The sequence below is a fragment of the Lampris incognitus genome, chromosome 1, assembly GCF_029633865.1.
Source record: "Lampris incognitus isolate fLamInc1 chromosome 1, fLamInc1.hap2, whole genome shotgun sequence".
In the NCBI taxonomy this organism is placed as follows: Eukaryota; Metazoa; Chordata; class Actinopteri; order Lampriformes; family Lampridae; genus Lampris; species Lampris incognitus.
The window spans coordinates 101,402,630-101,428,012 of record NC_079211.1 but is presented as its reverse complement, the minus strand read 5'-3'; the positions used below and the strand labels follow the sequence as shown (position 1 = coordinate 101,428,012).

The 25,383-nt window shown below is 43.4% G+C and overlaps 1 protein-coding gene across 3 annotated transcripts in view; it reads right to left on the bottom strand.

Annotated features, from left to right (window-relative positions):
* col27a1b (collagen, type XXVII, alpha 1b) overlaps positions 1-25,383 on the bottom strand; it is a 98,916-nt gene that overhangs the window by 50,723 nt on the left and 22,810 nt on the right. For all 3 annotated transcript variants that reach the window (XM_056275701.1, XM_056275711.1, XM_056275718.1), the window contains 4 exons: positions 22,761-22,814; positions 13,001-13,054; positions 12,850-12,903; positions 5,556-5,600 (listed from right to left, as the gene is read on the bottom strand). In XM_056275701.1, the coding sequence (XP_056131676.1) occupies positions 5,556-5,600; positions 12,850-12,903; positions 13,001-13,054; positions 22,761-22,814 (207 nt within the window). The remainder of the gene's footprint in view (positions 1-5,555; positions 5,601-12,849; positions 12,904-13,000; positions 13,055-22,760; positions 22,815-25,383) is intronic.

Below are 25,383 nucleotides of genomic sequence, written 5' to 3'. Positions count from 1 at the left end.
ACAACTATGTCAATTTGCACTGTTAGATGAAGTCCTGATATTACTCCCAACGTCCAGCTCCAAATTACTCGCCAAGTGGCAAGGGCCCTTCATGGTCATATGGCGGGTGGGGGATGTCGACTATGAGATCCTACGTAATGATAGGGAGGCCCAACCCACATTTAACACCTCAATATCCTGAAAACATGGGAAGAGGCGGTGCCCGGTTTCTCTGGTCATGGTGGTATCAGAGAGAGATGAGTTGGGACCGGAGATACAAAAATCGAACAATCCTGCCTCCCTCCATTGTGACCCCCCCCCCCGCCTCAAGAAAGCCGAGGTTGCCGTGTTGCAACAGCGCTTTGCTGATTTGTTCTCCCCCTTGCCAGTAGGGGTGTAACGATTAATCGACGTAGTCGACAGAAATTGATGACAAAATTAGTTGCCAAAGAACTTAATTGTCGACAATTCGTCGGTTACGTCACCGCGCATGTATTTCACGTCGTATCACCGGAGCTGGTGACGGAAGTAGCGAAGGAGTGAGGCGTCTCGCTTTCTTCCCAGCTCTCTGAGTTGCACATGCGCAAAAGCGATCGGCAACGGAAGCGGAAAGGACAGGACAGGTAAACAAAATAGCAAAATGACAGCGGCCGATGCGACACCTTCGCGTCCTAAAACATCTAGAGTCTGGGAGCATTCACCCTCAACTTGGCAAAGTAAAGGACTATCTGAAAGATAGTAGGCACGTTGGACATCTGGACGACGCGGACGTGCCTCGGTAAGATAGTTAGCTTGTTAGCTAGCTAGCAATGTATAGACGGAGTTGTCTTGGCTTTTAACATTAACATAAAGCCAACACAACCCCGTCTATACCTGCGTGCAGGATTCTAAGAGTTTAAAAGAGCAATTTTACCCATTTGTTTGACAAATGTTTTTTTTAATCAAATTTATGCAGTCCGACCCCGAAGAAGAGTAAAGGTACCATGGATGGCTTTATGGATGGCTTTATGCAAAGGAACCAGACGTGTACGCCTCAGCAAGCGACTGCTCTCACCGAGTCGATACGAAACATGGTGGTCAATGACATGAGGCCACTCTCCATGGTTGATGGTGAAGGGTTTCAACAAATGATTCGCCAGTTCAACCCCGAACACACCCTGCCATCCAGAACCCATTTCACCCACTTGATGGACAAGAAATATGAGACAACCTTTCTGAAGGTAAGCGTTTAATAAACACACACACAAACACACACACACACACACACACACACACACACACACACACACACACACACACACACACACACACAGTAGCAATTATATATTTGATTTAAGCAATTATATATTTAATATAACGACAGAATTTATGAAGAAATACTATTAAGATCGCTGATCAATAATTTTTATTTATCTTTTATATCAGTAGTAGTCTAATGAGCAGCAAAGTTTAATAAAAGATGTCTTAAGTATTCATCTTTATTGTCTTTATTGTTAGTTAGCACATGCCTAAAACAACCTCAAGCCAAATTTAAAAGCTGATCGCTAAATAAGAGCTATTGTTTTGTGCGATTCATTATCTGACTAGTCGATTAATCGTTTCAACAATCGATGACTAGTCGACTATCAAAATAGTCGTTGGTTGCAGCACTACTTGCCAGGACACACAAACCTCATACAACACCGCATAGCGACATCACCAGGCGTGATTGTTTGCTCACATTCGTGTCAGCTGCCTGAATACAAAAAAACTGTTCAGGCAGAAGTCAAGGCCATGCTGGAAATGGGGTAATAGAGGAGCCTGGCGATGACTGGTATAGCGCTATTGTCCTAGTGCGTAAGTCTGATGGGTTTATATGGTTCTGTGTAGACCACCGCAAGGTGAATGATGTGTCAAGTTCAATGCCTATACAATTCCATGGCTCGATGAAGTCCTGGACTGGCTTAGCTCTGCTTGCTTTTTTACGACACTGGATTAACCAAAGGCTACTGGCAGATTCCCTTGTCTCCAGAGTCTAAGGAAAAAATGGCTCTCTCTAAGCTGGAGTGGTTTGCACCAATTTGTGACACTTCCATTCGGGCTGTTCAGGACTCCGGCCACATTTCAATGCCTAATGAACCGGATGCTGCAACCACACACTGCGTATGCTGCCGCCTACTTGGATGATCTTATCCACAGTAGCAGCTGGGACCAGCATATGCAGCATGTGGCAGCAGTGCTCGACTCCTTGAGGCAGGCGGTGCTCACAGCCACCCCATAAAAATTGTGCGGTCTGGTGGTGGGAGGTATGGTACCTGGGGTACCACTTAGGCCACAGACTGGTGCATCCCCAGATAGATAAGACAGCAGCGACTGCGGCCAGCCCAAGGTCTGAGACAAAAAAGCATTTGAGGGCATTGCTGGGACTGGCCATCTGCTACAGGTGGTTCATCCTGCCTTTGTAGAGCTGACTAGTCCACTGAACAACCTCACCTGAAAGGTTGCCACAGATCCAGTCCAGTGGATGCAGCAGTGTCAGGTGGCATTCGAGAGGGTTAAACAAGCCTTCTGTGGGGAGCTGCTGCTCCATACTCCTAATTTCTCTCTCCTTTAGTCTTGCAGACCGATGCGTCAGACAGAGGGCAGGGGCCATTTTGTCTCAGGAGGTGTAGGGAGTCGATACCACTGTACATCAGTGATAAGTTGGCAGAGAGAGAAGGTATAGCACCATAGAGGAGTGTCTGGCCATCAGATGGGCGGTCAATGCCCTCTGCTTCTACCTCCGAGGGCACTCATTCACCCTCTGTTCGGACCATGCACCACTCCAGCGGCTCGACTGCATGAAGGATGCAAATGTGTGGATCACCCATTAGTGTCTGGCCCCACAGCCTTTTAAGTTCAAGGTGATCCATAGGCTGGGGGCACAGATGGTCATGGCTGATTTCTCTCACTCGGGGGTGGGGGGTGTTTCCCCGGCCTAATTCGGGCAGTGGGGGTATGTGGTATCGGGGTGTATTTTAGCCTGGGCTGCAAGCACGGAGAGGGCGCATGGTTCACGGGAGAGCAGACGCAATATGGAGGCTGATTAGTGATCAGCCTCAGGTGCGTCAAAATGAAAAACTATACCTCAGTAAAGCTGGGTCCTCGTGGACTGACTGACACAGACACTGTTAAAGAGACAGCAGAACATAGCGTGGGGAGAAACAGAGAGAGAGAAGCAATACGAAGCTCTGAAAAAAAAGAGCAAGTCAGTGGCTCCGGCACCAGAGCGTACTGGCCCGTGTGAAATGAATAAAAGACTGTATTAAATTAAATAAAAAAAAGTCTGTGTTACTGAATAGTGTCCGCCTTCCATTCTGAACCCCCCAGTGGCAACAGCTTTGCCATAGCAAATTTGCCAGCAGTTTTTGGCATCACAATGAAAAGAAATAAAATTTTCCACAGAAATGTAAAAGTAATAATAAATGTATTCTATTCTCAGTCGATGGGTTTATGATGATGGCTTAGGCTATGTGGTGACTGTTGGTGAGAAGAAATCATTGGCGACACCATGACGCATAAGTGCTGTCCGCAATATATAGGACTATGCTTGAATTAGGTAATATTATATATGGGTTGAAATAATACATACGGCCTTGCAAAACAGGTGCACCGGGCCCGTGCCTAAAACTTAACTTGCAAATTTCCCAGGCCCTCTGTAAGCTGTGGCCCCATGTGCAACAGTGCCTCCTGCAGACACAGAAATGCCACCCCTGTCTTTATCCTACGATGAAACATTTCTATCCTGATGGAGGTGATCTCTTATAGGATAGCAATGCCCCCATACACGGCATGAGCAGTCACTGAATGGTTTGATGAGTATGAGAATTGCAAATCATATGCTATGGCCTTTGCAGTCATCAGATCACAACCCAGTTGAATACCTATGGGAGATTCTGGAGTGTGTTAGATAGCACTCTCCACCACCATCATCAAAGCACCAAATCAGGGAATATCTTTTGGAAGAATGGTGTTCATCCCTCCAGTAGAGTTCAGAGACTTGTAGAATCTATGACAAGGAGCACTGAAGCTGTTCAGGAGGGTCGTGGTGGCCCAAAACTTCACTAAGACACTCAATGTCAGTTTTTCTTTTAATCTGTTACCCGTCTGTATATATGTATATAGATAGCAATTCATTTCTAACCCAGAGCAGAAATCTCGCTCTGTAATCCCATGAAGTGTAAATTGTTGGAGGAAGACAACAATGGAAGCATGAGAGCGTTGAAGAGAAGTGCAAAAAAAAGAAAAAGTAAAGGAAAATACATAAAAAAGGTCTATAACTGCGATGACCAACTGTACTTGGACTCTCATAATAGAGGGTGCTTTCAGACTTCTCAAAACACTGAGCATGTTAGTACCAAAAAAGCTCTTTTATTGGACATTACTTGGTGAGTGTTATTGCCCATAAGGAATGCATAGCGTCAGCCAGTTAAAGCTTGGTGCGCAGCAATCGGCTAATGCTAGCTTGCTCAATACTTAATCAATTTGACCCCTAATGGTAGGAACATAGGGCTTGGGTTAAAAAATACCAGTCTTCCTTTGAATACGAATTGTATCAGTAGGTCTTGCTGCAGTATGGGCAGTAGTGATGTGTAGTTAACTAGCTGGAGTTATTTTGGCTATTTTCAGCTGTGAGGAATACTTCACTAAAGAGAGCCAGAGGAGACAGTCCAGGGCTCTCCCTGTGTGACACAGCACATTCCTCCCAGTGATAGTGAGCAGTATTTGTATAAGGGAAGAATCCTAGAGAAGAGAGGGGGAGGAGGAGGAGTGACCGGGTGTTGAGTCCATTTGGCCCACTTACATATCTGCCAAAAAAGAAATTTGCTCAGTGTTCCTGCTAACATTTCCTTGGTGGTGATATGTTCTTGCTGACCGTCCTTCTCTACTCAAGGACAGGAAGATTCCTCTTAACGTTTCCTTCAAACCCTCTCATCTTTTATTACTTCTGTCTCTTCAACTTTCCTCTCTGGATGAGGACAGAAGTGCCTTCTTCTAACTATATTTCATTCAATCCTTCACTATTTCACTATCTCTCTTAACATCTCCGTACATCTCTGTAAATCCCCCCTCTCTCTTGCTCCAACTGGAGAGCCTCGTCTGAGGCTTCAGGGAACTGTCTCTGTTGACAACATAGTCTTGGCTCTTTTCTTCAGTGGATGAACCTATGTTGACGTACAGTGATGAAGACGCCGGGTAGCTTTCAGCCAGACGCCACAATACCACGGGTTAGTCGGCACGCCGGAGTCTCGGGGAGACAGAGGAGGGATTGTTGACAGGGGGGAAAAAAAGCCACAGTTGTAGTTGTTTTGAGATGCCACTGGCAGCTTTTCAGACAGCTCCTTTGTGATTTGTTTGTTTTGTTTCTTTGCTGCGGCTGAAAGCTTAATGCAAAAAAGGGAAAGCCTCACTCAGCTTGGTAGACTTGCAACAGATATTGAGGAAGAAATCATACATGTTATTATCCATGTATACCATATTCATTTATTTACACCATGTACAAAACAAAATGTATGGTACTTATCATAGTGGAGAGACAGCAGGGAAAAATTACTTACAGGTTCACCTGGGAGACCAGGGGGGCCGGGATGACCTTTTTGTCCCTGTTAATGAAGGAGCAATAAATTGTGTTAATATACCCTCCTACAAGACCTAGTGGTAAAACAATAGCCTACCATACACCGCAAAAAAAGCCTGCTCTTAAATCAGATGTACACTAGCAAAACACTGCAACAAAAATGTGCTTAAAATATGTGGGGAAACAAATCAAATCTCCAAACAGGGTACCATACTTCCACTTGTTTCCAGTACAGTTTCAACCATTTGAACAGAATTCTTTAAACAAGACCATTTGAATTGAAAATGAGTGAACGTGTGTGTGTGTGTGTGTGTGTGTGTGTGTGTGTGTGTGTGTGTGTGTGTGTGTATGTATGTATATATATATATATATATATATATATATATATATGTCACCCCCCCCTTGCAATTTCTTCAAATTATGTTTTAATGGCAATAAGATTTTAAAAGTTGAGTACTAGAAATAATTTTACAGATGGTTGCTTTTTTCTTATATTAATATTCTGATAACAAAATCAGGATTAATATTAGGTGATGTCTTGTGGAGTGAAATATTATGTAAAATACTTGGTGGAACATATGATGTCAGTGGTCACACTTAATCTGACTTTTGCTGCTAGAGAGTTTATCACCTACAAGTTCAAGAGGATCTATTATGGATTTGGAATAACTGGTGTCTGTCGACAATTCAGGCGACTAAAATCACGTTTCCCAATTGGGGAGTTTCCTGCTTCATTACCTTGCAAGAAAGCATAAAAAGCAACTTTAAAAGGATCTGGATGGTTTAGTTTAAAAGAGGCCCCAGTGTAATAACTGTGAAATCAGTGGGCCTCATATTGGCAGCACAGGAAATCATCATTAACCCAAGAGAAATGGTTTTGTGTCATCCACGCCAGACCAATACAGTGTTTGTTCACTTGGACAGAACGGTAGCACACAACAGGCAACTTGGCTACATGTACCAAACTGTATCAACCACTGCACACTGTCACAAAACCCATCCTGAGAACAATTTGACATTAATTAGGCAAATAAAATTGTAATCGAGCAACAAGTGTGGCCAAGGGAAAATAAGCAGCCAGATCTTCAGGCCCTGTTGTGTCAAAGGAGCACGCCAGCTAGTTTTGTGAGGTCCTGAAACTCCAAAGATTACTAGATTGAATTAGACTAGGTACACTTTAATGATGCATCAGGTCATTCATGCTAATCTTGAGCCGTAAATTCTAATTTCCCTTCAACTGAACAAAAGAAATTGAGAGAAAAAAAAGGAGATTAAGGGATAATTTTAATGGGGTTGAACAGTGGCTTAGTGGTTGGAACTTCCCAGTAAGGGGGTCCCTGCCCATGTGTGACGTTTGCAGGTTCTCCCCAGCAAACTGCAGCCTGAGTAGGTGGGTTTAGATGATATATAAATGCAATCAATTTGCTCCAAGAACTTCCTTTGTTAGTAAAGAGACATTATCTTGTCGCTAATCTATAGTTACGGTGTCCATGGAATGATATGCCTTGCACGTTGTACTCGATTCAAGATCAGAATTACAGTAACTTTAAAAATCACGTTTTGCAGTGTACAGCAATAGGTTCCCCTATGTATGGTCATGTTAAAGAAGGTAGCTCCAGGGGACAACCCTTTCAGCCCTGTCTCAAGTATGTAGTCTAGTGATGTCTGCTGTCGCGCTCTTGCCACCTACTAGGTTTGCCTGTCAGCAGCAGCGCAAAGTAAACCACAGACTCCCTCCGCCGATGTAGAGATTAGCATCAGTGTAAACACAAAGGCCACCATTGAGCGGCACCCATACCGAGCACTCTCAAACCCGGAGCCCTGAGTATACACATGAGGATTATCATCTCCTTCTATAAATGTTCTGAGTCATTTGGTAAAGTAGTGGTTTGAACAGGGCTTGAGTTCTGTCATAGTAAAACCAGCCTTAGTCTGTTTTGTGAAGTCCTGAAGGAAGGGAAAGATGGACTTAAAGGAGAATACCACTAAAATTCAAGAATTATAACCCAGCTACCACGGGTCCATACTATTTTTTTTTTATTTCACCAGTGCAACACGATTCTCAACAATGCAATTTACAGTTCTTCTTCAGTGTTGATGTTCTTTAATGCAGATGATCTAGTTTACTGATTCTCTCTGGACTCTTTCTGTTCAAGATGCTTTTACTATTACCTCCCTCCCTTAGCTGCTTTTGTCTGCCTGATATGTAGCTTCACTTAAATTCTTAGTGCTCTTTCCTTAGTATTTTCATACTCTTAGCCGTCCTACCTTTAGTGTGCTGTGCTGCCCCTTGTGTTTTTATTTAAGGAACGCAACCAGACAATTTTTTTATATCTGCAAACACACATTGTGGTCAATAAAACATGATTTCAATTTAAGATTTATGTTATTGCTATGCCCCGGGGCAGTACAACTCATGTTGTTTGACATCGGAGGACCATCGCTCCCAAAGCCAGAGAGACACTCAAAACTGTGATGTCATCAAGATGTGAAATCCAGAGCTGCTCCAGAGACATCTAGGCAGACACTGATTTTGTGGCCCCACAGAAGTATGCAGCAAAGAAAAAAAAACAACTCTTGAACTCTATCAATTGGAATTGACCAGAACTAAAAACATCCAAACAACACACAAAAATAAACAGAATTTTAGATTCAAAAATATGTGGGTTTCCAATTTCCTGTTCAAGTCTCTGTCCAATTTTCTGTCCAGTTGCAACTTTTGAAAAACACAAAGGTGTATTGTTGTACAATGTTAGCACTACTTTTACCATTAGGTTTTACCAGACTCTAAATATTGGATTTTTTCTTTTTTTACACAGACAAAACTAAATTGGAAAAAAACATTTTTTTTACAGGCATCAGAGTAGAGTTCCCCTTCGAGAGCCAACATAACCGGGGAAGGACAAAAAAGTGTGTAAGCCTTCCAGTCAGCCCGGTACAGCCGAGTACAGTAACGCAAGAGCCCAGAAGTCAGTCTGTAATCTCTAATGACAATTTAAAAGAAAACCAACCAGGTCATTTATCAGCTCTAGGAAGAATCGTCATAAACCCAGAAGATTACGATGATATGACAAAATGCATCCGGAGAACAATCTGGATTAATTTTGGAAAGAACCCAATAATAATAGAGTTACAAGTGAAGCCAAAGGGCAAAAATAAACAGCGAGTTCTCTACTCTGTTCCCCATAGGTCTCAGCCGGTACAGCAGACTATAATGAAAGGAAAAAAGTGGTCCATCGCCGAAGTGTGTGGTTTGTGTGTGCATTAGTGCGTGCGAGTATGTTTGTTTGTGCTTATCCAGATACAAGCATTCCAGACACCGGACAGCGTTCCAGACTGGACAGCATTTCAAATGGCGTAAACTGGTTGCTCAACACAAAAGATGGCAACAAAACACATTCTCCATTCAGCATGCTATGTTAAGAAAAGCAGAACAGCAGACAGTATTAATTATTGTAAGACCTGCCATGGTGTGCTAGCCAACTGCAGCGATGCTGCCTACCACCCCTCTGAAACAGTCTCTTACAGGCCTACTTTGGAAGAAATAATACGTTGTTTTTTTCCATAGGATTTAATTGTTTTATGAAAACAAAAAAAAAAAGAATGCATATTCCCATTTCATACAGTATCCGCTTGGCAAGGATTATATTCTCTACTGGACAAATGGATTTGGAAAAAAACTAAAGGCATGGGAACATTATTACACAATGTTCAGGAATAGGAAGGGAAACTCTGGAGAGCTGCACATTTAATAAAGAGCTGGGTGCTGTTCCAGTGTGCAGTGACCATGGCTTGTTGTGTACAGAGAGCACCCGTCCAGAGATGGTAATACACTACACCGTTTCTCAGCTTGACACACACACACACACATGCACACACAAACATCTCTTCTTATTTTAGCGAGCGGGCTGCTGACCGACTCCGAGCTAACCTTCCCATTACGTACATCTTTACAAATTTCCCACAGTGAGGAAGGCTTTCTCTGGCACGGGGCCAGTAAATACTGCACACGGCTCCCAGCGGCAGATATGAAGTCCCCATAAAGCCGAGGCCCAGTAAAACTAAGGTCATCGTTTTACATGCTGGTTAGACAGCGGGGTGGGGGGTGGTCGTGTGGGGGGGTGTGAAGGGGGGGTTGCTGGTCCAAGCTTCAAATCTGGGGGTACTGTAACCGATGATGGAATTGTGAATACAAAAGTGTTTTGTAATGAGTTTTGGCCCCAAATCCCAAAATTTAAGGGGGAAAAAAAAGAAAAGTGAGCTAAGCACAGCTGCAAACAATGAGGTGTCTGGCGGCCTTCAGCAGAGCCAAGCAGATTGCCTTGCTTTCATTAAGCGGACACAAGGTGCTTTAAAAAGCTTAGCGCTGTTGTCAGCGACAAAGCCTCCAAGACGTACGTTACCGCTAGCACCGGGGGACGTGAATATGCAGTCCCCAATTCCCACCTGAATTGATCTTTCCGAACAGGAAGAGATATCCATTACTACCACTTGACCTCGGTCTGTACAGTCATCCACACCCAGCAGGAATCTGCAATTACCATAATTCAGCTGGAAGAATAGGAGCTTTTTCCCATGACTCCGCTTTCCGTGACTCAGAAGATGAGAAGTGAGCGCTCGTTCACAGAATTGGTGGCCTCCCCACTTTACTACAGCGAGTGCAAGGAACCAGATGGTCCTTCACAGTCAGCCCCAGCTGATTGCATAATAGGATGTTGTAGTTCCCGCCAAAGCCCTTGTTCAAAATGTGTAATAGTTGAGGACAAGATTACTCTGTGTTTGTGTGTGAAGTTGTTTGCGTGTTTACTTTGTCTGTGTGTGTGTGAGAGATGCTCAACAGAATCTTCCATCTTTTGGCCATCATTATCAAATTAACATTCCTTTGGTTTGTGAATGTTGCCCTCGCTGTGACTTTCTACTGTACAGACTCAGCTGATGGCTGGGTTCGTGCTACAGTGACTTTCTACTGTACTGACTCAGCTGATGGCTGGATTCATGCTACAGTGACTTTCTACTGTACTGATTCAGATGATGGCTGGGTTCGTGCTACAGTGACTACTGTACTGACTCAGCTGATGGCTGGGTTCATGCTACAGTGACTTTCTACTGTACTGACTCAGCTGATGGCTGGGTTCGTGCTACAGTGACTTTCTACTGTACTGACTCAGCTGATGGCTGGGTTCATGCTACAGTGACTTTCTACTGTACTGATTCAGATGATGGCTGGGTTCGTGCTACAGTGACTACTGTACTGACTCAGCTGATGGCTGGGTTCGTGCTACAGTGACTTTCTACTGTACTGACTCAGATGATGGCTGAGTTCGTGCTACAGTGACTTTCTACTGTACTGACTCAGCTGATGGCTGGATTCATGCTACAGTGACTTTCTACTGTACTGACTCAGCTGATGGCTGGGTTCGTGCTACAGGGATTTTCTACTGTACTGACTCAGCTGATGGCTGGGTTCGTGCTACAGTGACTCTACTGTACTGACTCAGCTGATGGCTGGGTTTGTGCTACAGTGACTCTACTGTACTGACTCAGCTGATGGCTGGGTTCATGCTACAGTGACTCTCTACTGTATTGACTCAGCTGATGGCTGGGTTCGTGCTACAGTGACTTTCTACTGTACTGACTCAGCTGATGGCTGGGTTCGTGCTACAGTGACTCTACTGTACTGACTCAGCTGATGGCTGGGCTGTGCTACAGTGACTCTACTGTATTGACTCAGCTGATGGCTGGGTTCGTGCTATGGTGGCTGAGGAATACAGCTCTCAGCAGATCACACGCTATAAAAAGCTAGCGTGTCGATGAGCTACCGAGCGTAATTCAAAGGAGGAAATGTTTTCGAAATTGCTCCCTTTGCTCTCTGCTGCTTTGTTTTTAACAGATGCTGAGGCGGGGTGTCATCTTACACAACGCTGATTTTCTTTTTGTGGTTTTGCAGTGCATGTGCGTTTGTGTGCATGCATGCATTTGTGTACACATCTATCGACAGTAAACACGAAACCGTGTTTGTATTTGCAAGTGTTTGCATATAAGCATGTGCACCTCTGTGTGTGTGTGTGTGTGTGTGTGTGTGTGTGTGTGTGTGTGTGTGTGTGTGTGCTTGTGTGTGTATATATAACTATAGAGCCTTGCGTTGTTCTTTCCGGCTATGTCCTATTCATTTGGGAAAATGGAGCAGAGTCTGGACCAGGGGAGATGAATAATTAGTGTATGTGGAGTAACATTCTTTGGGACAAGGCCATGGATGAAAGCCCGCAAGGCCACACAGTGCTTCGCTGCTAACCATCATTCCCTGTCAAGAGAACTTGAACATTGCAGCTGGCGTCTCAATAACTCAAACAACATGTATAAACAGTCTTTGGCGGCAGCAGAAGCACAGAGAATTAACCCACATTCATAACGTGCCCTACTTTTTCAGGGGAGCTGTTATCAAGGGAGCAGATGACATAACATTCTCTTGGAAGAGCCGTGGACTGCACTGTAAAGCACAAGCCCGGCTCCAACCAAAACTTGAACTCTGCTCCATCGTCTACATGGTTTAGGGGGGCTAGCGGTGATGATGTAACAGCGCTAATATTCAAACCTTTAATGCTTCAGATTGAAGAGGAACACAAGCGCACACACTCGCACACACACATAACAGGCCTCAGGTGTGCTCCTTGACACCTGCATCATGTTAGGCCGCTTGCCAAACCACAGCTGAAACATCCTGAACAGGAGAGAGAGAGAGAGAGAGCGAAAAAGAGAGAGCACAAGATAGAGAGCGAACGAGCAAGATAGAACTAGAATGAGAGAGTGAGCAAGCTAGAACTAGAACGAAAGAGAGAGAACATGAGAGAGAGAGAAAGAGAGAGAGAGAGAACATGAGAGAGAGAGAGAGAGAGAGAGAGAGAGAGAGAGAGAGAGAGAGAGACAGAAAGTGAGAGAGAGTGGGAGAGAAGGTGTTTGGCCAGGCCCTCCAAACACTCTTCAAAGATTCCTTCCCTGAAGCACATTTCAAAGTGGGCAAGGTTGAGGGTACTTAGTGCTTTACTAGATCTTCATAATGTTCATTCATTTAAAAAGCATGTGATTCCTGTCTAAAATCATCAGTCAAAATCGAGGCGGAATAAGGATGAGAACCAAGCTTAATCTTCACAGGTACAGGCCACTGACAATAGCGTATTGATTACGCTGGAGCAGATTTAAACATCCTCTCTCTCTTGCACACGCCCACACAGAAACACAGACTTCAAATTAGGATGTCAGCCAAATCGATCGCCTACCTTTCGTCCATCTTGGCCGAGCAGACCAGGGGGCCCAAGTGCACCTATCTCTCCCTAAAAGACATAACAAATGGAGATGTATTGAATGTCTTAAATATCTGCATAACAGTAAAACTGACATTACTGACTAAGGGGGTAACATATTGCATACTTTCTCTCCTTTTGGGGCACGACCAGGGGAAAGTCCAGGATCTCCTTTTTGGCCCTGGAAAATGAAAAAAAAAAAAAGAAAAACATTACTTACACTATTAACCTTGTGTGTGAAATATATAGTGGATATAAAAATTCTACACATCACTGGTAAGATGGCACGTTTTTGTGATGTAAAAAAAAAAGTCAAACCAAGATAAATCATGTCAGAACTTTTTCTACCCTTAATGTGAAGTTGCAAACTCTAAAAATAAAGTGAAAACAATAAGAACGGTTTAAAGGGGATATAAAAAAATACAAAACTTACAATAGCCTGGTTGCATAAGTGTGCGCACCCTTTAATAACTGGGGATGTGGCTGTGTTCAGAATTAACCAATCACATTCAAACTCATGTTAAATAGTAGTTAGTAGGTCATCCAGGTGATGTGGTGGTCTATTCCGTTGCCTACCAACACAGGATCCTAGTTCGAATCCCCGCGTTACCTCCGGCTTTATCGGGCATCCCTACAGACACAATTGGCCGTGTCTGAAGGTGGGAAGCCAGGTATGTGTCCTGGTTGCTGCACTAGCGCCTCCTCTGGTCGGTCGGGGCGCCTGTTCAGGGAGGAGGGGGAACTGGGGGGAATAGCGTGATCCTCCCACGCGCTACGTCCCCCTGGTGAAACTCCTCACTGTCAGGTGAAAAGAAGCGGCGGGCGACTCCACATGTATCGGAGGAGGCACGTGGAGACATGTCTGCAGCCCTCCCCTGATCGGCAGTGGGGGTGGAGCAGCAACTGGGACGGCTCGGAAGAGTGGGGTAGGGGGGGCAATAAATAAATAATAGTTCACCTGCCATCAGTTAAAGTGACTGTGATTAACCCCAAATAAAGTTCAGCTGTTCCTGTAGGATTTTCCCGACATCATCTTTGGTTTCTTCAAGCTGCAAAAGTCATGGTCTACAAAGAGCCTACAAAGCATGAAGGGGATCTCATTGTTGAAAGGTGTCGATCAGGGGAAGTAATTTCCAAGGCATTAGATATACCATGGTACACAGTGAAGACAATCATCAACAAGTGGAGAAAATATGGCACAACTGACATTACCACGAACAGGACGTCCCTCCAAAACTGATAAGAAGACGAGGAGAAAACTGGTCAGGGAGGCTGCCAAGAGGCCTACAGCAACATTAAAGGAGCGGCAGGAATTTCTGCAAACTACTGGTTGCTCCCTACATGTGACAACACTCCCCTGTATTCTTCATATGTCTGGGCTATGGAGTAGGTGGCAAGACGGAGGCCTTTTCACAGGGACAAAACCCCCACAAAAGAACACCCAAGTACGGCTCTATTTTGCAAAAAGATATACCCAGTCTTCCAAAACCATGTGGAAAAATGTGTTATGGTCTGATGGGGCCAAGGCTGAACTTTTTTACCATAATCCCAAAAGGTGTGTTTGATGTAAAAACAACACAGCCCATCACCAAAAGAACAGCAGACCCACAGTGAAGCGTGGTGGTGGCAGCTTCTTGCTTTGGGGCTGCTTTTCTTCAGCCGGAACTGGGGCTTTAGCCAAGGTGGAGGGAATCATGAATAGCTCCAAATACCAGTCAATTTTGGCGTAACACCTTCACGCGTCTGCTAGAAAGCTGAAGATGAAGAGGAATTTCAGCTTTCAGCACAACAACGGCCCAGAGCACAAATCCAAACCGACAAAGGAACGGCTTCACCAGACAAACAGCGTTTTGGAAAGGTCCAAGCACAGTCCAGACCTGAATCCAATAGAAAACCTGTGGGGCGACCTGAAGAGGGCTGTGCACAGGAGATGCCCTCACAATTGGACAGATCTACAACGTTTTTGCAAGGAAGAGTCAAGATGTGCCAAGCTGATAAACTCTTAACCAAATAGACTTTAGTGCTGCAGTTAAATCAAAACAAACTGTTAGTTTAGGGGTGTGTGCTCTTAAGCAACCAAGTTATTCTGAGTTTTTTTATCATTTTTCTTTTTCCTAAAAGTTCAGTTTGTTTTTCACTTGAATACTATAGGTTGCAATTTCACATTAAAGGTGGAAATAGTTTGGACATGATTTATCTTGGTTTCATTTGTTTTACATCACAAAAACCTGCCTTTTTAACAGGGGTGTGTAGACTTTTTAAGTCTACTGCGTATACATACATACATACGTACACACACATAAAAATTGCATTTATTTGCAGCCATCCAGACTTGCCTTTGTTGTATAAAGTTTGCATGTCCTCTCCCTGCTGACATTGCATGTACATGTTCTGTGGGATGGGTCTCAACAAACTGTTGATGTGAAAGGCATTTTCCTAAATGGTCTGACTTAGCTTTGTTTATTTATTTATTTAAATGAAACACACACTAGGTTTACTGCTCGATAAATAATGCTGCACCAATAAAGCTTGACTGCACAAACACGATTCCACAGCTTCAGAGGGTGTCACAGCCTGCAGATGTGATCCCACTGAGATTGATTTTTGAATCTTTTCATCACAGAGCTTGATAGCACTTGTTGTACGATGCCCCACATTCGGTCCGACAGGGTTCAGTGTCTGCGTTTGATTTGTATACACCTAAGAGTGAATGAGTTCACCCTCATCAACGGAGGCACTAGCTGCTGTATTTACACAAATGCGCGGTCCGTTTATGCCCTCCGGTGTTTCAGTTTACAACAAGCCACTGAGAGGGGATTTGGGGAGTGACCATGTGCATTCTTTTCCCTTTTCGAGCAGCAGTGATACTGTCGATGCACTCTGGGTCGGTGTTCTGATTTCCTATGGCACCAGTGAAAAATCCTCTGTGGTCCAGTAATCTACTCAGCCGTGGTGAGAGAAAGGCTTCTGGAAAAATAGCTGTACATCTTCGGTATCAGTTTCCCTGCTTATCATATAAAGAGACATGGGAGGGGGGGATCAGTGTGTCTATCCAACAATGTAACGGGAAAGGATTGCTCTTTCGTTAGTTTGGCCCTAATCAAACCACACCAATAAAGTTTTATCCGCATATTATAAATGCCATTGCGACTCTGCCAAAATTAATCTAATAAATTACACATTGGCTGTGGAAAGAAAAGTCTCCATTGTGCGTCACATTTTGGGTAATGCTTTAGTTAACAACATCCCTGATGCCTTGTTAGGGAGAAGGCCATTCTCTTCCAAACTCCCCAAGTGCAAAGGCAAACGGCACCTCGGCAGCTTGTAGTCACACATTCAAATGCATACACTGCCTCATTTCCAAACGAGTAAAAGACAGGAGTTAGGCAAACTTTTCCATTCGCACCTGTATTGTAGCATTTAAGTGTACATGTTCATGTCAGCTACAGTATAACTTGGCATTAAATGGGTTTTCCGTAATTTTCCCCACAGGCCACCATTTCTGACAGTAACCGCAAAGGTGCCCAAGCCAAGAGCTAAATGCATGAACTCTGAATCATTTCGCCATCTTGTATTTCATCTCGAGTAAAAAAGAAGAAAGCTACTTTATTTTTGTCGTTGCACAGTTGTTCGGTTACAGTGACATTTGTTTTCTTTGTTAAAATCGGAGGAGTTTAAATTCCGGTACAAATCGATTACTTTCTAAGAATCTACACTACCGTTCAAAAGTTTGGGATCACCCAAACAATTTCGTGTTTTCCATGAAAAGTCACACTTATTCACCACCATATGTTGTGAAATGAATAGAAAATAGAGTCAAGACATTGACAAGGTTAGAAATAATGATTTTTATTTGAAATAAGATTTTTTTTACATCAAACTTTGCTTTCGTTAAAGAATCCTCCATTTGCAGCAATTACAGCATTGCAGACCTTTGGCATTCTAGCTGTTAATTTGTTGAGGTAATCTGGAGAAATTGCACCCCACGCTTCCAGAAGCAGCTCCCACAAGTTGGATTGGTTGGATGGGCACTTCTTTGAGCAGATTGAGTTTCTGGAGCATCACATTTGTGGGGTCAATTAAACGCTCAAAATGGCCAGAAAAAGAGAACTTTCATCTGAAACTCGACAGTCTATTCTTGTTCTTAGAAATGAAGGCTATTCCATGCGAGAAATTGCTAAGAAATTGAAGATTTCCTACACCGGTGTGTACTACTCCCTTCAGAGGACAGCACAAACAGGCTCTAACAGGTACTATTTAATGAAGATGCCAGTTGGGGACCTGTGAGGCGTCTGTTTCTCAAACTAGAGACTCTAATGTACTTATCTTCTTGCTCAGTTGTGCAACGCGGCCTCCCACTTCTTTTTCTACTCTGGTTAGAGCCTGTTTGTGCTGTCCTCTGAAGGGAGTAGTACACACCGGTGTAGGAAATCTTCAATTTCTTAGCAATTTCTCGCATGGAATAGCCTTCATTTCTAAGAACAAGAATAGACTGTCGAGTTTCAGATGAAAGTTCTCTTTTTCTGGCCATTTTGAGCGTTTAATTGACCCCACAAATGTGATGCTCCAGAAACTCAATCTGCTCAAAGAAGTGCCCATCCAACCAATCCAACTTGTGGGAGCTGCTTCTGGAAGCGTGGGGTGCAATTTCTCCAGATTACCTCAACAAATTAACAGCTAGAATGCCAAAGGTCTGCAATGCTGTAATTGCTGCAAATGGAGGATTCTTTGACGAAAGCAAAGTTTGATGTAAAAAAAATCTTATTTCAAATACAAATCATTATTTCTAACCTTGTCAATGTCTTGACTCTATTTTCTATTCATTTCACAACATATGGTGGTGAATAAGTGTGACTTTTCATGGAAAACACAAAATTGTTTGGGTGATCCCAAACTTTTGAACGGTAGTGTAAATCTACAGTGTCTTCAGAAAGTATTCAGACCCCTTCACTTTTTGCACACTTGTTGTAAATTTAAATTTAAATGGAGAAAATTGCCATTGTTGCCCATCAATCTGCACTCAATAACCCATATGTGAAAACATATTTTAAGAAATTTTTGCGAATTAAAAAAAAAATCAAAAATGGAAATCTCTCATTCACGTAAGTACTCAGACCCTTTGTTGCAGCACTCCAAATTGTGTTCAGGTGTATCCTGTTTTTAGTATTTTTATTAGGATCCCCATTAGCTGATGTAGAACATCTGCTAGCATTCCTGGGGTCCACACAAAACACAAAATTATAACAACAGATAAGACATGTACAGACAAAACAACTACATGAAATTAAAATCATTAAAGTACAACTAACAATATTCACAAATATATTACTATACATATTCTTATTCACACACACACACACACACACACACATAGTATATATAAACACTAAATCCATAAGCACTGAATAGACATACAAAGTGATATCTTACAACATATTCATATACATTTATATTCCTATACTTAAAAAAAGTTTTGCTTTAACCATCCTTGAGATGTGTCTAGAACTTGACTTGAGTCCACCTGTGGCAAATTGAATTGAATGGACATTGTTTAGTAAGGCACACACCTGTGTCTATAAGGTCCCACAATTCACATGACATGTTTTGCCAAAAACCAAGCTATTAAGTCCAAGAAACTCTCTGTAGACCTCCATGATAAAATTCTGGCGAGGCTTAGATCAGGGCAAGGGTATAAAACCATTTTTAAAACTTTGAATGTTCCCAGGAGCACAGTGGCCTCAATAATTGTGAAATGGAAAAAGTTTGGTTCTGCCAGGACTCCTCCTAGTTGGCTGTCTGGCCAAACTGAGTAACCAGGCAAGAGGGCCTTAGTAAGGGAGGTGACCAAGAACCCAACGGTCACTCTTAATAGAGCTTGAGAAGTTCTCTGCAGAGATGGGAGAACCTGCCGGAAGGACAAGCATCTCAGCAGCACTCCATCAATCAGGCATTTACGGTAGATTGACTGGACAGAAGCCATTTTTGAGTGAGAGGCATATGACCATCTGCTTGCCAAATGGCATTTAAAGGACTCCAAGAGCATGAGGAAAAATATTGTCTAATCTGATGAGACAAAAATTGAACTCTTTTGGGAGAACTCCAAGCACTATGTCTGTCAAAGGTGGCAGCATCATGCTATGCGGGTGCTTCTCAGCGGCAGGGACGGGTAGAGTGGTCAGAATTGAGGGAGGGATGAATGCAGCCAAATACAGAGAAGTGCTTGAAGAAAAACTGCTCCAAAGTGCATGTGAACTCAGACTGGGGCAGTAGTTCACCTTTCAGCACAACAATGACCCCGCAATCCAGCCAGGATGACGCCCAGCCAAGACTTAAACCCCATAGAACATCTGCGGAGAGACCTGAAGATGGCAGTTCACAGATGCTTCCCATCCAATCTGACAGAGCTTGAGAGGACCTACCAGGAAGAATGGGATAAACTCCCCAAATCCGGGTGTGCAATGCTTGTAGAGACTTGTCCAAGAAGACTCAAAGCAGTAATTGCTGCCAAAGGGGCTTCTACAAAGTACTGAATTAAGGGTCTGAACCGGTTTTTGATTTTTAATAAATTGCAAACATTTCTAAAAACATGTTTTCACTTTGTCATTATGGGTTACTGAGCGTAGATTGATGGGCAAAAATGGCAATTTTATCGATTCAAAATTAATCTACAACACAAAGTGTGCAAAGAGTGAGGGGGTCTGATTACTTTCTGAAGCCACTGTAAATACTTTATTACCTCATATAATCTACAATTATCTATATAGTCAATTGTTTTCAAATAGTCATCTAAAATAGAATCTTGCACACATGTAAGATGAATGAATCTCAATTAGTCTTTATGTGTCATAATGTCTTGCAGATTACATGAGAAAAACTGATTTAATGTTCCGCAGTAAAATTCAGCATGTGGGAAATAGTGTTTTCATCTAGCTTGCTCATTCTTCTAAAGAAGAGGAGCATGCCAGACGGTACAATATGCTGTTGAAAGGATTGTGTGCAAACGGGTCAAGCTGAAATGGTCTAGGTTAGGCTCCAACTAGCACACATAGAATATAAGAGTTATGGTTTTCCCCTGGTAATATCACAGCCTCTGGCCAAAGTATGGTATCAATTATATTTTTACTGTCCAGAAAGGGCTGGAAAACGCTGAAATTCAATGCATTCATCAGGATTAGGTGCGGATTTAAAACTAGAGCAAGTTTCCATGTTAGTCCTGCGCAGTAGAAGACTACTTTGTGAATTCAGAGTGACACAAAATGGAGTTTAGTAACTTTTCTCTGTTGGCAAGTCAAAATCAGCCGGAGCACCGACTTGTACCATCAAGTGCCTGCAAATGGACGAGACTAAATCAAAACCGTTTCTTATAAACAGCAGAGCAGAGTTGTATGAGATGGATGAAAATTACCTGCCAAGATGTCATGATTTATACATATGGCTACATTTTCATTACATCATGGCTTTCATTTCCTATCATTTGGGTGATATGGTTCAATAAAGACACGTGAATGATGAATTGTAGAAACATTTCTCAAGAGCGGCAGACTGATTAAGTTTGACGGTACATAGGTATGAGGCGAAGTGAAGAGTCAAAGCATGACTGATTGAACAAAATTAGCTTCTCGATGGCACTGGCACCACGGAAAAAAACATGGGTGTATAACGTACTGACTTTATTTACACGTTATGCATCCAAATAGAGAAATCTAGCAAATGGACGTGCAGTAATGAAAAAATCTACTCAGCTGGAAAAAGAAAAACTCTTATCTGCACACACTTGTACAGTAATAAACCATAAAAACGGAATATTTGTGAATACACATTTCAGATAAGTGATGCTTCATAAAAACACAACTCCAAAATGGCAGATGTTTGAAAACTATTAAAGAACAAAATTCATTAGACACACTTATTCACTTAAAAAAAAAAGTAACTGATTTTACAATGGGTTTGATAATCCTTTCAGCTAGGATATTTAACCAAGACCCACAAACGGCAATCTGATCCATTTATCTAAGTAACGAGCTGAAAATCAAAAAAACAGGAGATGAGGTTTTAAGAGGTATTATTGTTGAGACTCAGCACAGCCCAGTATTTAAATCTATTTCAGTTGTCTGAACATTTCACCAGTGGGAACTTCATCCTCTTGCAGATTAGGGAAAGCCCAATTTAACGCCCCAAACTAAACACTGACACGCTCAATAGAGGTAACAGAAAGATGAGGGTGAAATCCTTGCCCGCTTAATGTCAGATATTTCCTCCCATCGTCCCATGTTTTGAGTGATTAATAATACGTAGGGTTTGTATGACATGACACACATGCCGCACTCCAGAATGAGCTTCCACGATGAAGACCAGCTCAGACAACTCAGCTTATGTATTATCAATTCAACAAGCTAATTACATACCCAACTAGCTAATGTATTCAATCAATTGAACTACCAAAATACCAAACCAGCTATCAGGGGGCGTCTGGGTGGCATGGCGGTCTATTCTGTTGTCTACCAACATGGGATCGCCGGTTCGAATCCCCGTGTTATCCCCGGCTTGTTCAAGCGTCCCTACAGACACAATTCAATTGGTCGTGTCTGTGGGTGGGAAGCCGGATGTGGATGTGTCCTGGTCGCTGCACTAGCGCCTCCTCTGGTCGGTCAGGTCACCTGTTCGGGGGGGGGGACTGGGGGACTAGCGTGATCCTCCCACGCGCTACTTTCCCCTGGTGAAACTCCTCACTGTCAGGTGAAAAGAAGCGGCTGGCGCCTCCACATGTATTTGGAGGAGGCATGTGGTTGTCTGTAGCCCTCCCCGGATCGGCAGAGAGGGTGGAGCAGTGACTGGTATGGCTGCGAAGAGTGGGGTAATTGGCCAAAATAAATTGGGGAAAAATAGGGGAGAAAAAAAAAAGAAAACCCAGCTCGTGGTGGTTTGAGACTTTGTTTGCAGGCACATCATTGGGGTTATCATGCAGACACGTTCCTTTACTGATGTTTCAGGTTTTGTTGAGTTCGGTCCATGATACCTCAAAAAAGCTCATCAGTTTATCCTCAGTATCCCGGAGCACCCGCTCTCAGTTGACTCAAACTATACCTAAATTAACTACCGCCTGCACAGAATGTTCCCCTCCACCCTGCTTTGTGCCTAAGCCACAGTCTACAACTAACACCAGGTGTCACATCACAGTCTACCTACTGGTCTCAAGAGCAATAGGTTAAGGTACCCACTGATGGTTGGATAGTTTTATTCTAACTTGGCATATCCAGTTTATGAAAGCAGACACACAGAATCTTGCATATTAACTGTCAGCATAGATTTAGCACAGATTCTGGTGCTATTTTTGTGGGCAGCATTTAATTACATCCCTGGCTGAAAAGATATTACAGTTTACAGGCTTAAATTAGGGATGCACAGATGTCAAATTTTCACCGCTGACACTGATTTTAAGTAAGAATTTTTAAGTATCTGCCAGTACTGAGTACCGATCCAATCCATTACTTTTGCTTAACCATGCAGACTTGGACCATTAGTTGGTAAAATATAATTGAGGCAGAATCTGTTTTTTTTTTTTCATGATTAACAAAATACCGGCTTTAATGTGCCAAAAATGCAAATAAATCAAGTAATTTTGCTTTTATTAACGTTTTGCTTGTGGCTTTTAGTATCATATTTTGGACCTGGGTAAAATCTCTGATACCACTACTCCATTCTAACCTGCTATGGGCTCGATATCCAACACCAGTATCAGCATCGGCGCATTCCTAGCCATTGGTGCATCCTCTATATTTTAGAGATGTTATAAAGTGAGTTTTAGCTAAAGTTTTATTTGTTTGTTTGTTTTCTGAAAGGGAAATATAGTGTTTTGAGGTATAATTCTGTATTTGTTGGTACTGCACCTTAAATCCAGGAGGTCCAGGGCGACCGGGGTTTCCATGTGGACCGGGAGGACCCTAGGAAAAAGCAATACACATGGGTAAGGAAGACTCAGAGTAAAGACGAACTGCATCACTGAAACAGGCTCACACTTCAGCAGCAAAGGGTGTGGGAGGACATTTGTACCACATGTCAGGTATTCTCCCATGACAGGTGGCAGTGAGGTGTACAAACTAGGGCAACAAAGGACCCAGACCTTTTGATTGAGGGGATGCAGGAGTCCGACATGACAGCAGTATCACTCTTGGTAGAAGCTAAACCCACACAATGTTCACTCTCTTGTCGTGTTTGTTATGCCGTAGGTCAAGGGTGTCCTGAGGTCCCTCTGTGTTTGTATATAGGTGCTCTGTGAGCCATATGTCTTCCTGAGCGCCTTGCCTCTCAGCCTGTCTGGCTTATGACATATGGATGTGATTTTCTTCATCTCTACACTTTTCCACTGGCATTCTGGGGTCCCTGCAAAGTGAAGGCCACTCATCCATCACACCATGCTCCCCTATTCTCTTTGTACCACAAACTGTAGCTATCCGGTAACATATGATGTGCCTGCATGTAATATATTGAGCTATCGATGCCAAAAGTTACATCAAAAAAAGAGGGGGAAGACAAACAGGTCAGGGCCAGGTGGGTATGATAAATAGGACGGGGGGCTGAGGAGACAGGATCGATTCATTTGGTTGAAGGGAGCATAAGTCCAACCTAGCTACAAAAAAGGATCATTTGGAAAAATTAAGCCACGACTTCCTGAGGTATCCTGCAAGGAGGCTTTGGTGTAAGAGCAAATGCTTGTCTGGCGAACACCAAAAACGCTGAGCATGGAAGATATTTAAAGTGCAGAAACGCACTCAGACAGCCTCAACAGGATGCTACTGTATCTACGATCCATTCCCCTGGTTCGTTGAGGTTTTGCCACAGGTAATGAAGAGGAACCTTTTCCATAGGCCGTAGGCGGAGGGTGAGAATAAGGAGTTGAGCTTACTTTGTCTAAAACAACGGCGGCGACAGGGAGTGGGGGGGGCAACGAGGTGTTTTTGTGGGAGTCTGTGCCTCATCATTATTTATCTACAATCCTATCGGAGTGTGGAGAGGGATGAGGAAGACCAGGCAGCCCCCATCCCCCCTAACACAGGCCAGCCTCTAGCAGACACTCAGTGCTGGACATATGGAGACACTTACCAGAAGCTCATCTACAGATTTCCTCTGCCTCCTCTCCTCCTCTACTCAGCCATTCTGAGTATCTCCCTGCATTCGCGCTAGCTTGATATTAAAACGTATTGAAGTCATTATCTCCAAATAGGAACCAAAGGGAGGAACAGACGGAGCGTGTGAGTGAGTGAGATAAATAGCAAGGGTGAGAGAGAGAGAGAGAGAGAGGGAGAGAAAGAGAATATAACAAATTAAATTCTCTAGGTGTATAAGGTGAGGAGGCGCAGTGCTGATGACAAGGTGGGTGGATGTTTCTCCTGACGGAGACAAGGATGATGGGGTGAATGACTCATTTGATCCATCTGTGTGTGCGTGGGTGAAAAGAGGAATGGTAGCACTCTCTGTGCTGCTAATTAAAAAAAGAGCTCCCGACGAGAGGATATAAGTTTAATCAGAGTACACCACACTCACTCACACTTGCACATACACTTATGTCAAATTTGAAAAGTCAGCCTTAAATTCAGCCCATAACTTTCTCACCTGTAACTTCCATTACTACAAGCCTAGCCTTAACACTCATCTCAACATTAAACCATGAACAACTTGGCTCAGATTTTGAATGTCTATAATGATATTAACGATGTTTGACAAAATCCCCATTAACTAAAACTGAGTAACCTAAAGGAACGCCGAAAACGCTCTAATCTGCCTGCTCAGGGCTTGATGGGCGTGGTCCAATCACATAATGATTGACAGTGACGGGGAGCTAGTGCTAGCAATGGCAGCATCAGGTAGGATTGGCATAAGGCAACTCGTCATGTCTGAACCGCCAGACAACGAATTTCGTAAGGACCAATTAGGGGTCCCGCTGCCAGAAAATGGTCAACTTTCTGCTATTTGACCAGTCAGTGAATGATGAGTTACAAGGCAGAAAGTACATGGCAGCTACGCTTACATTAGCTATCTAAGATGTGTGGCGCGACGGACAATTTGACTTCAGACTCGTGATATTGAGCAAGGGAGTTTCCCCTCACATAATGTTTTTGTTTTGTGTCTCTTGGGCCTTGCCATAGGCAGGGATGGCGTGAGTGTGACTGTGCGCCCCTGCTGGCTGATGTGTGCGACAGAATAATGTGCGTTTGGTTCTCCCCCTCGTGTTGGTTGTCTGCAAGTGATAAATCAGGCGAACTAAACCATCCGTTTAAATGATAATGCCGAGCTGCAACTTGGAATTCATCTTTCGATATCTAAATAACTTTGCACATGTAACTTTGTATTCTGTAGTGTTTGGACATTTATCAGTGACCCCCCCTTTCTCCCCAATTGTATCTGGCCAATTACCCCACTCTTCCGAGCCGTCCCGGTCGCTGCTCCACTCCCTCTGCCGATCCGGGGAGGACTGCAGACTACCACATGCCTCCTCCGATACATGTGGTGTCA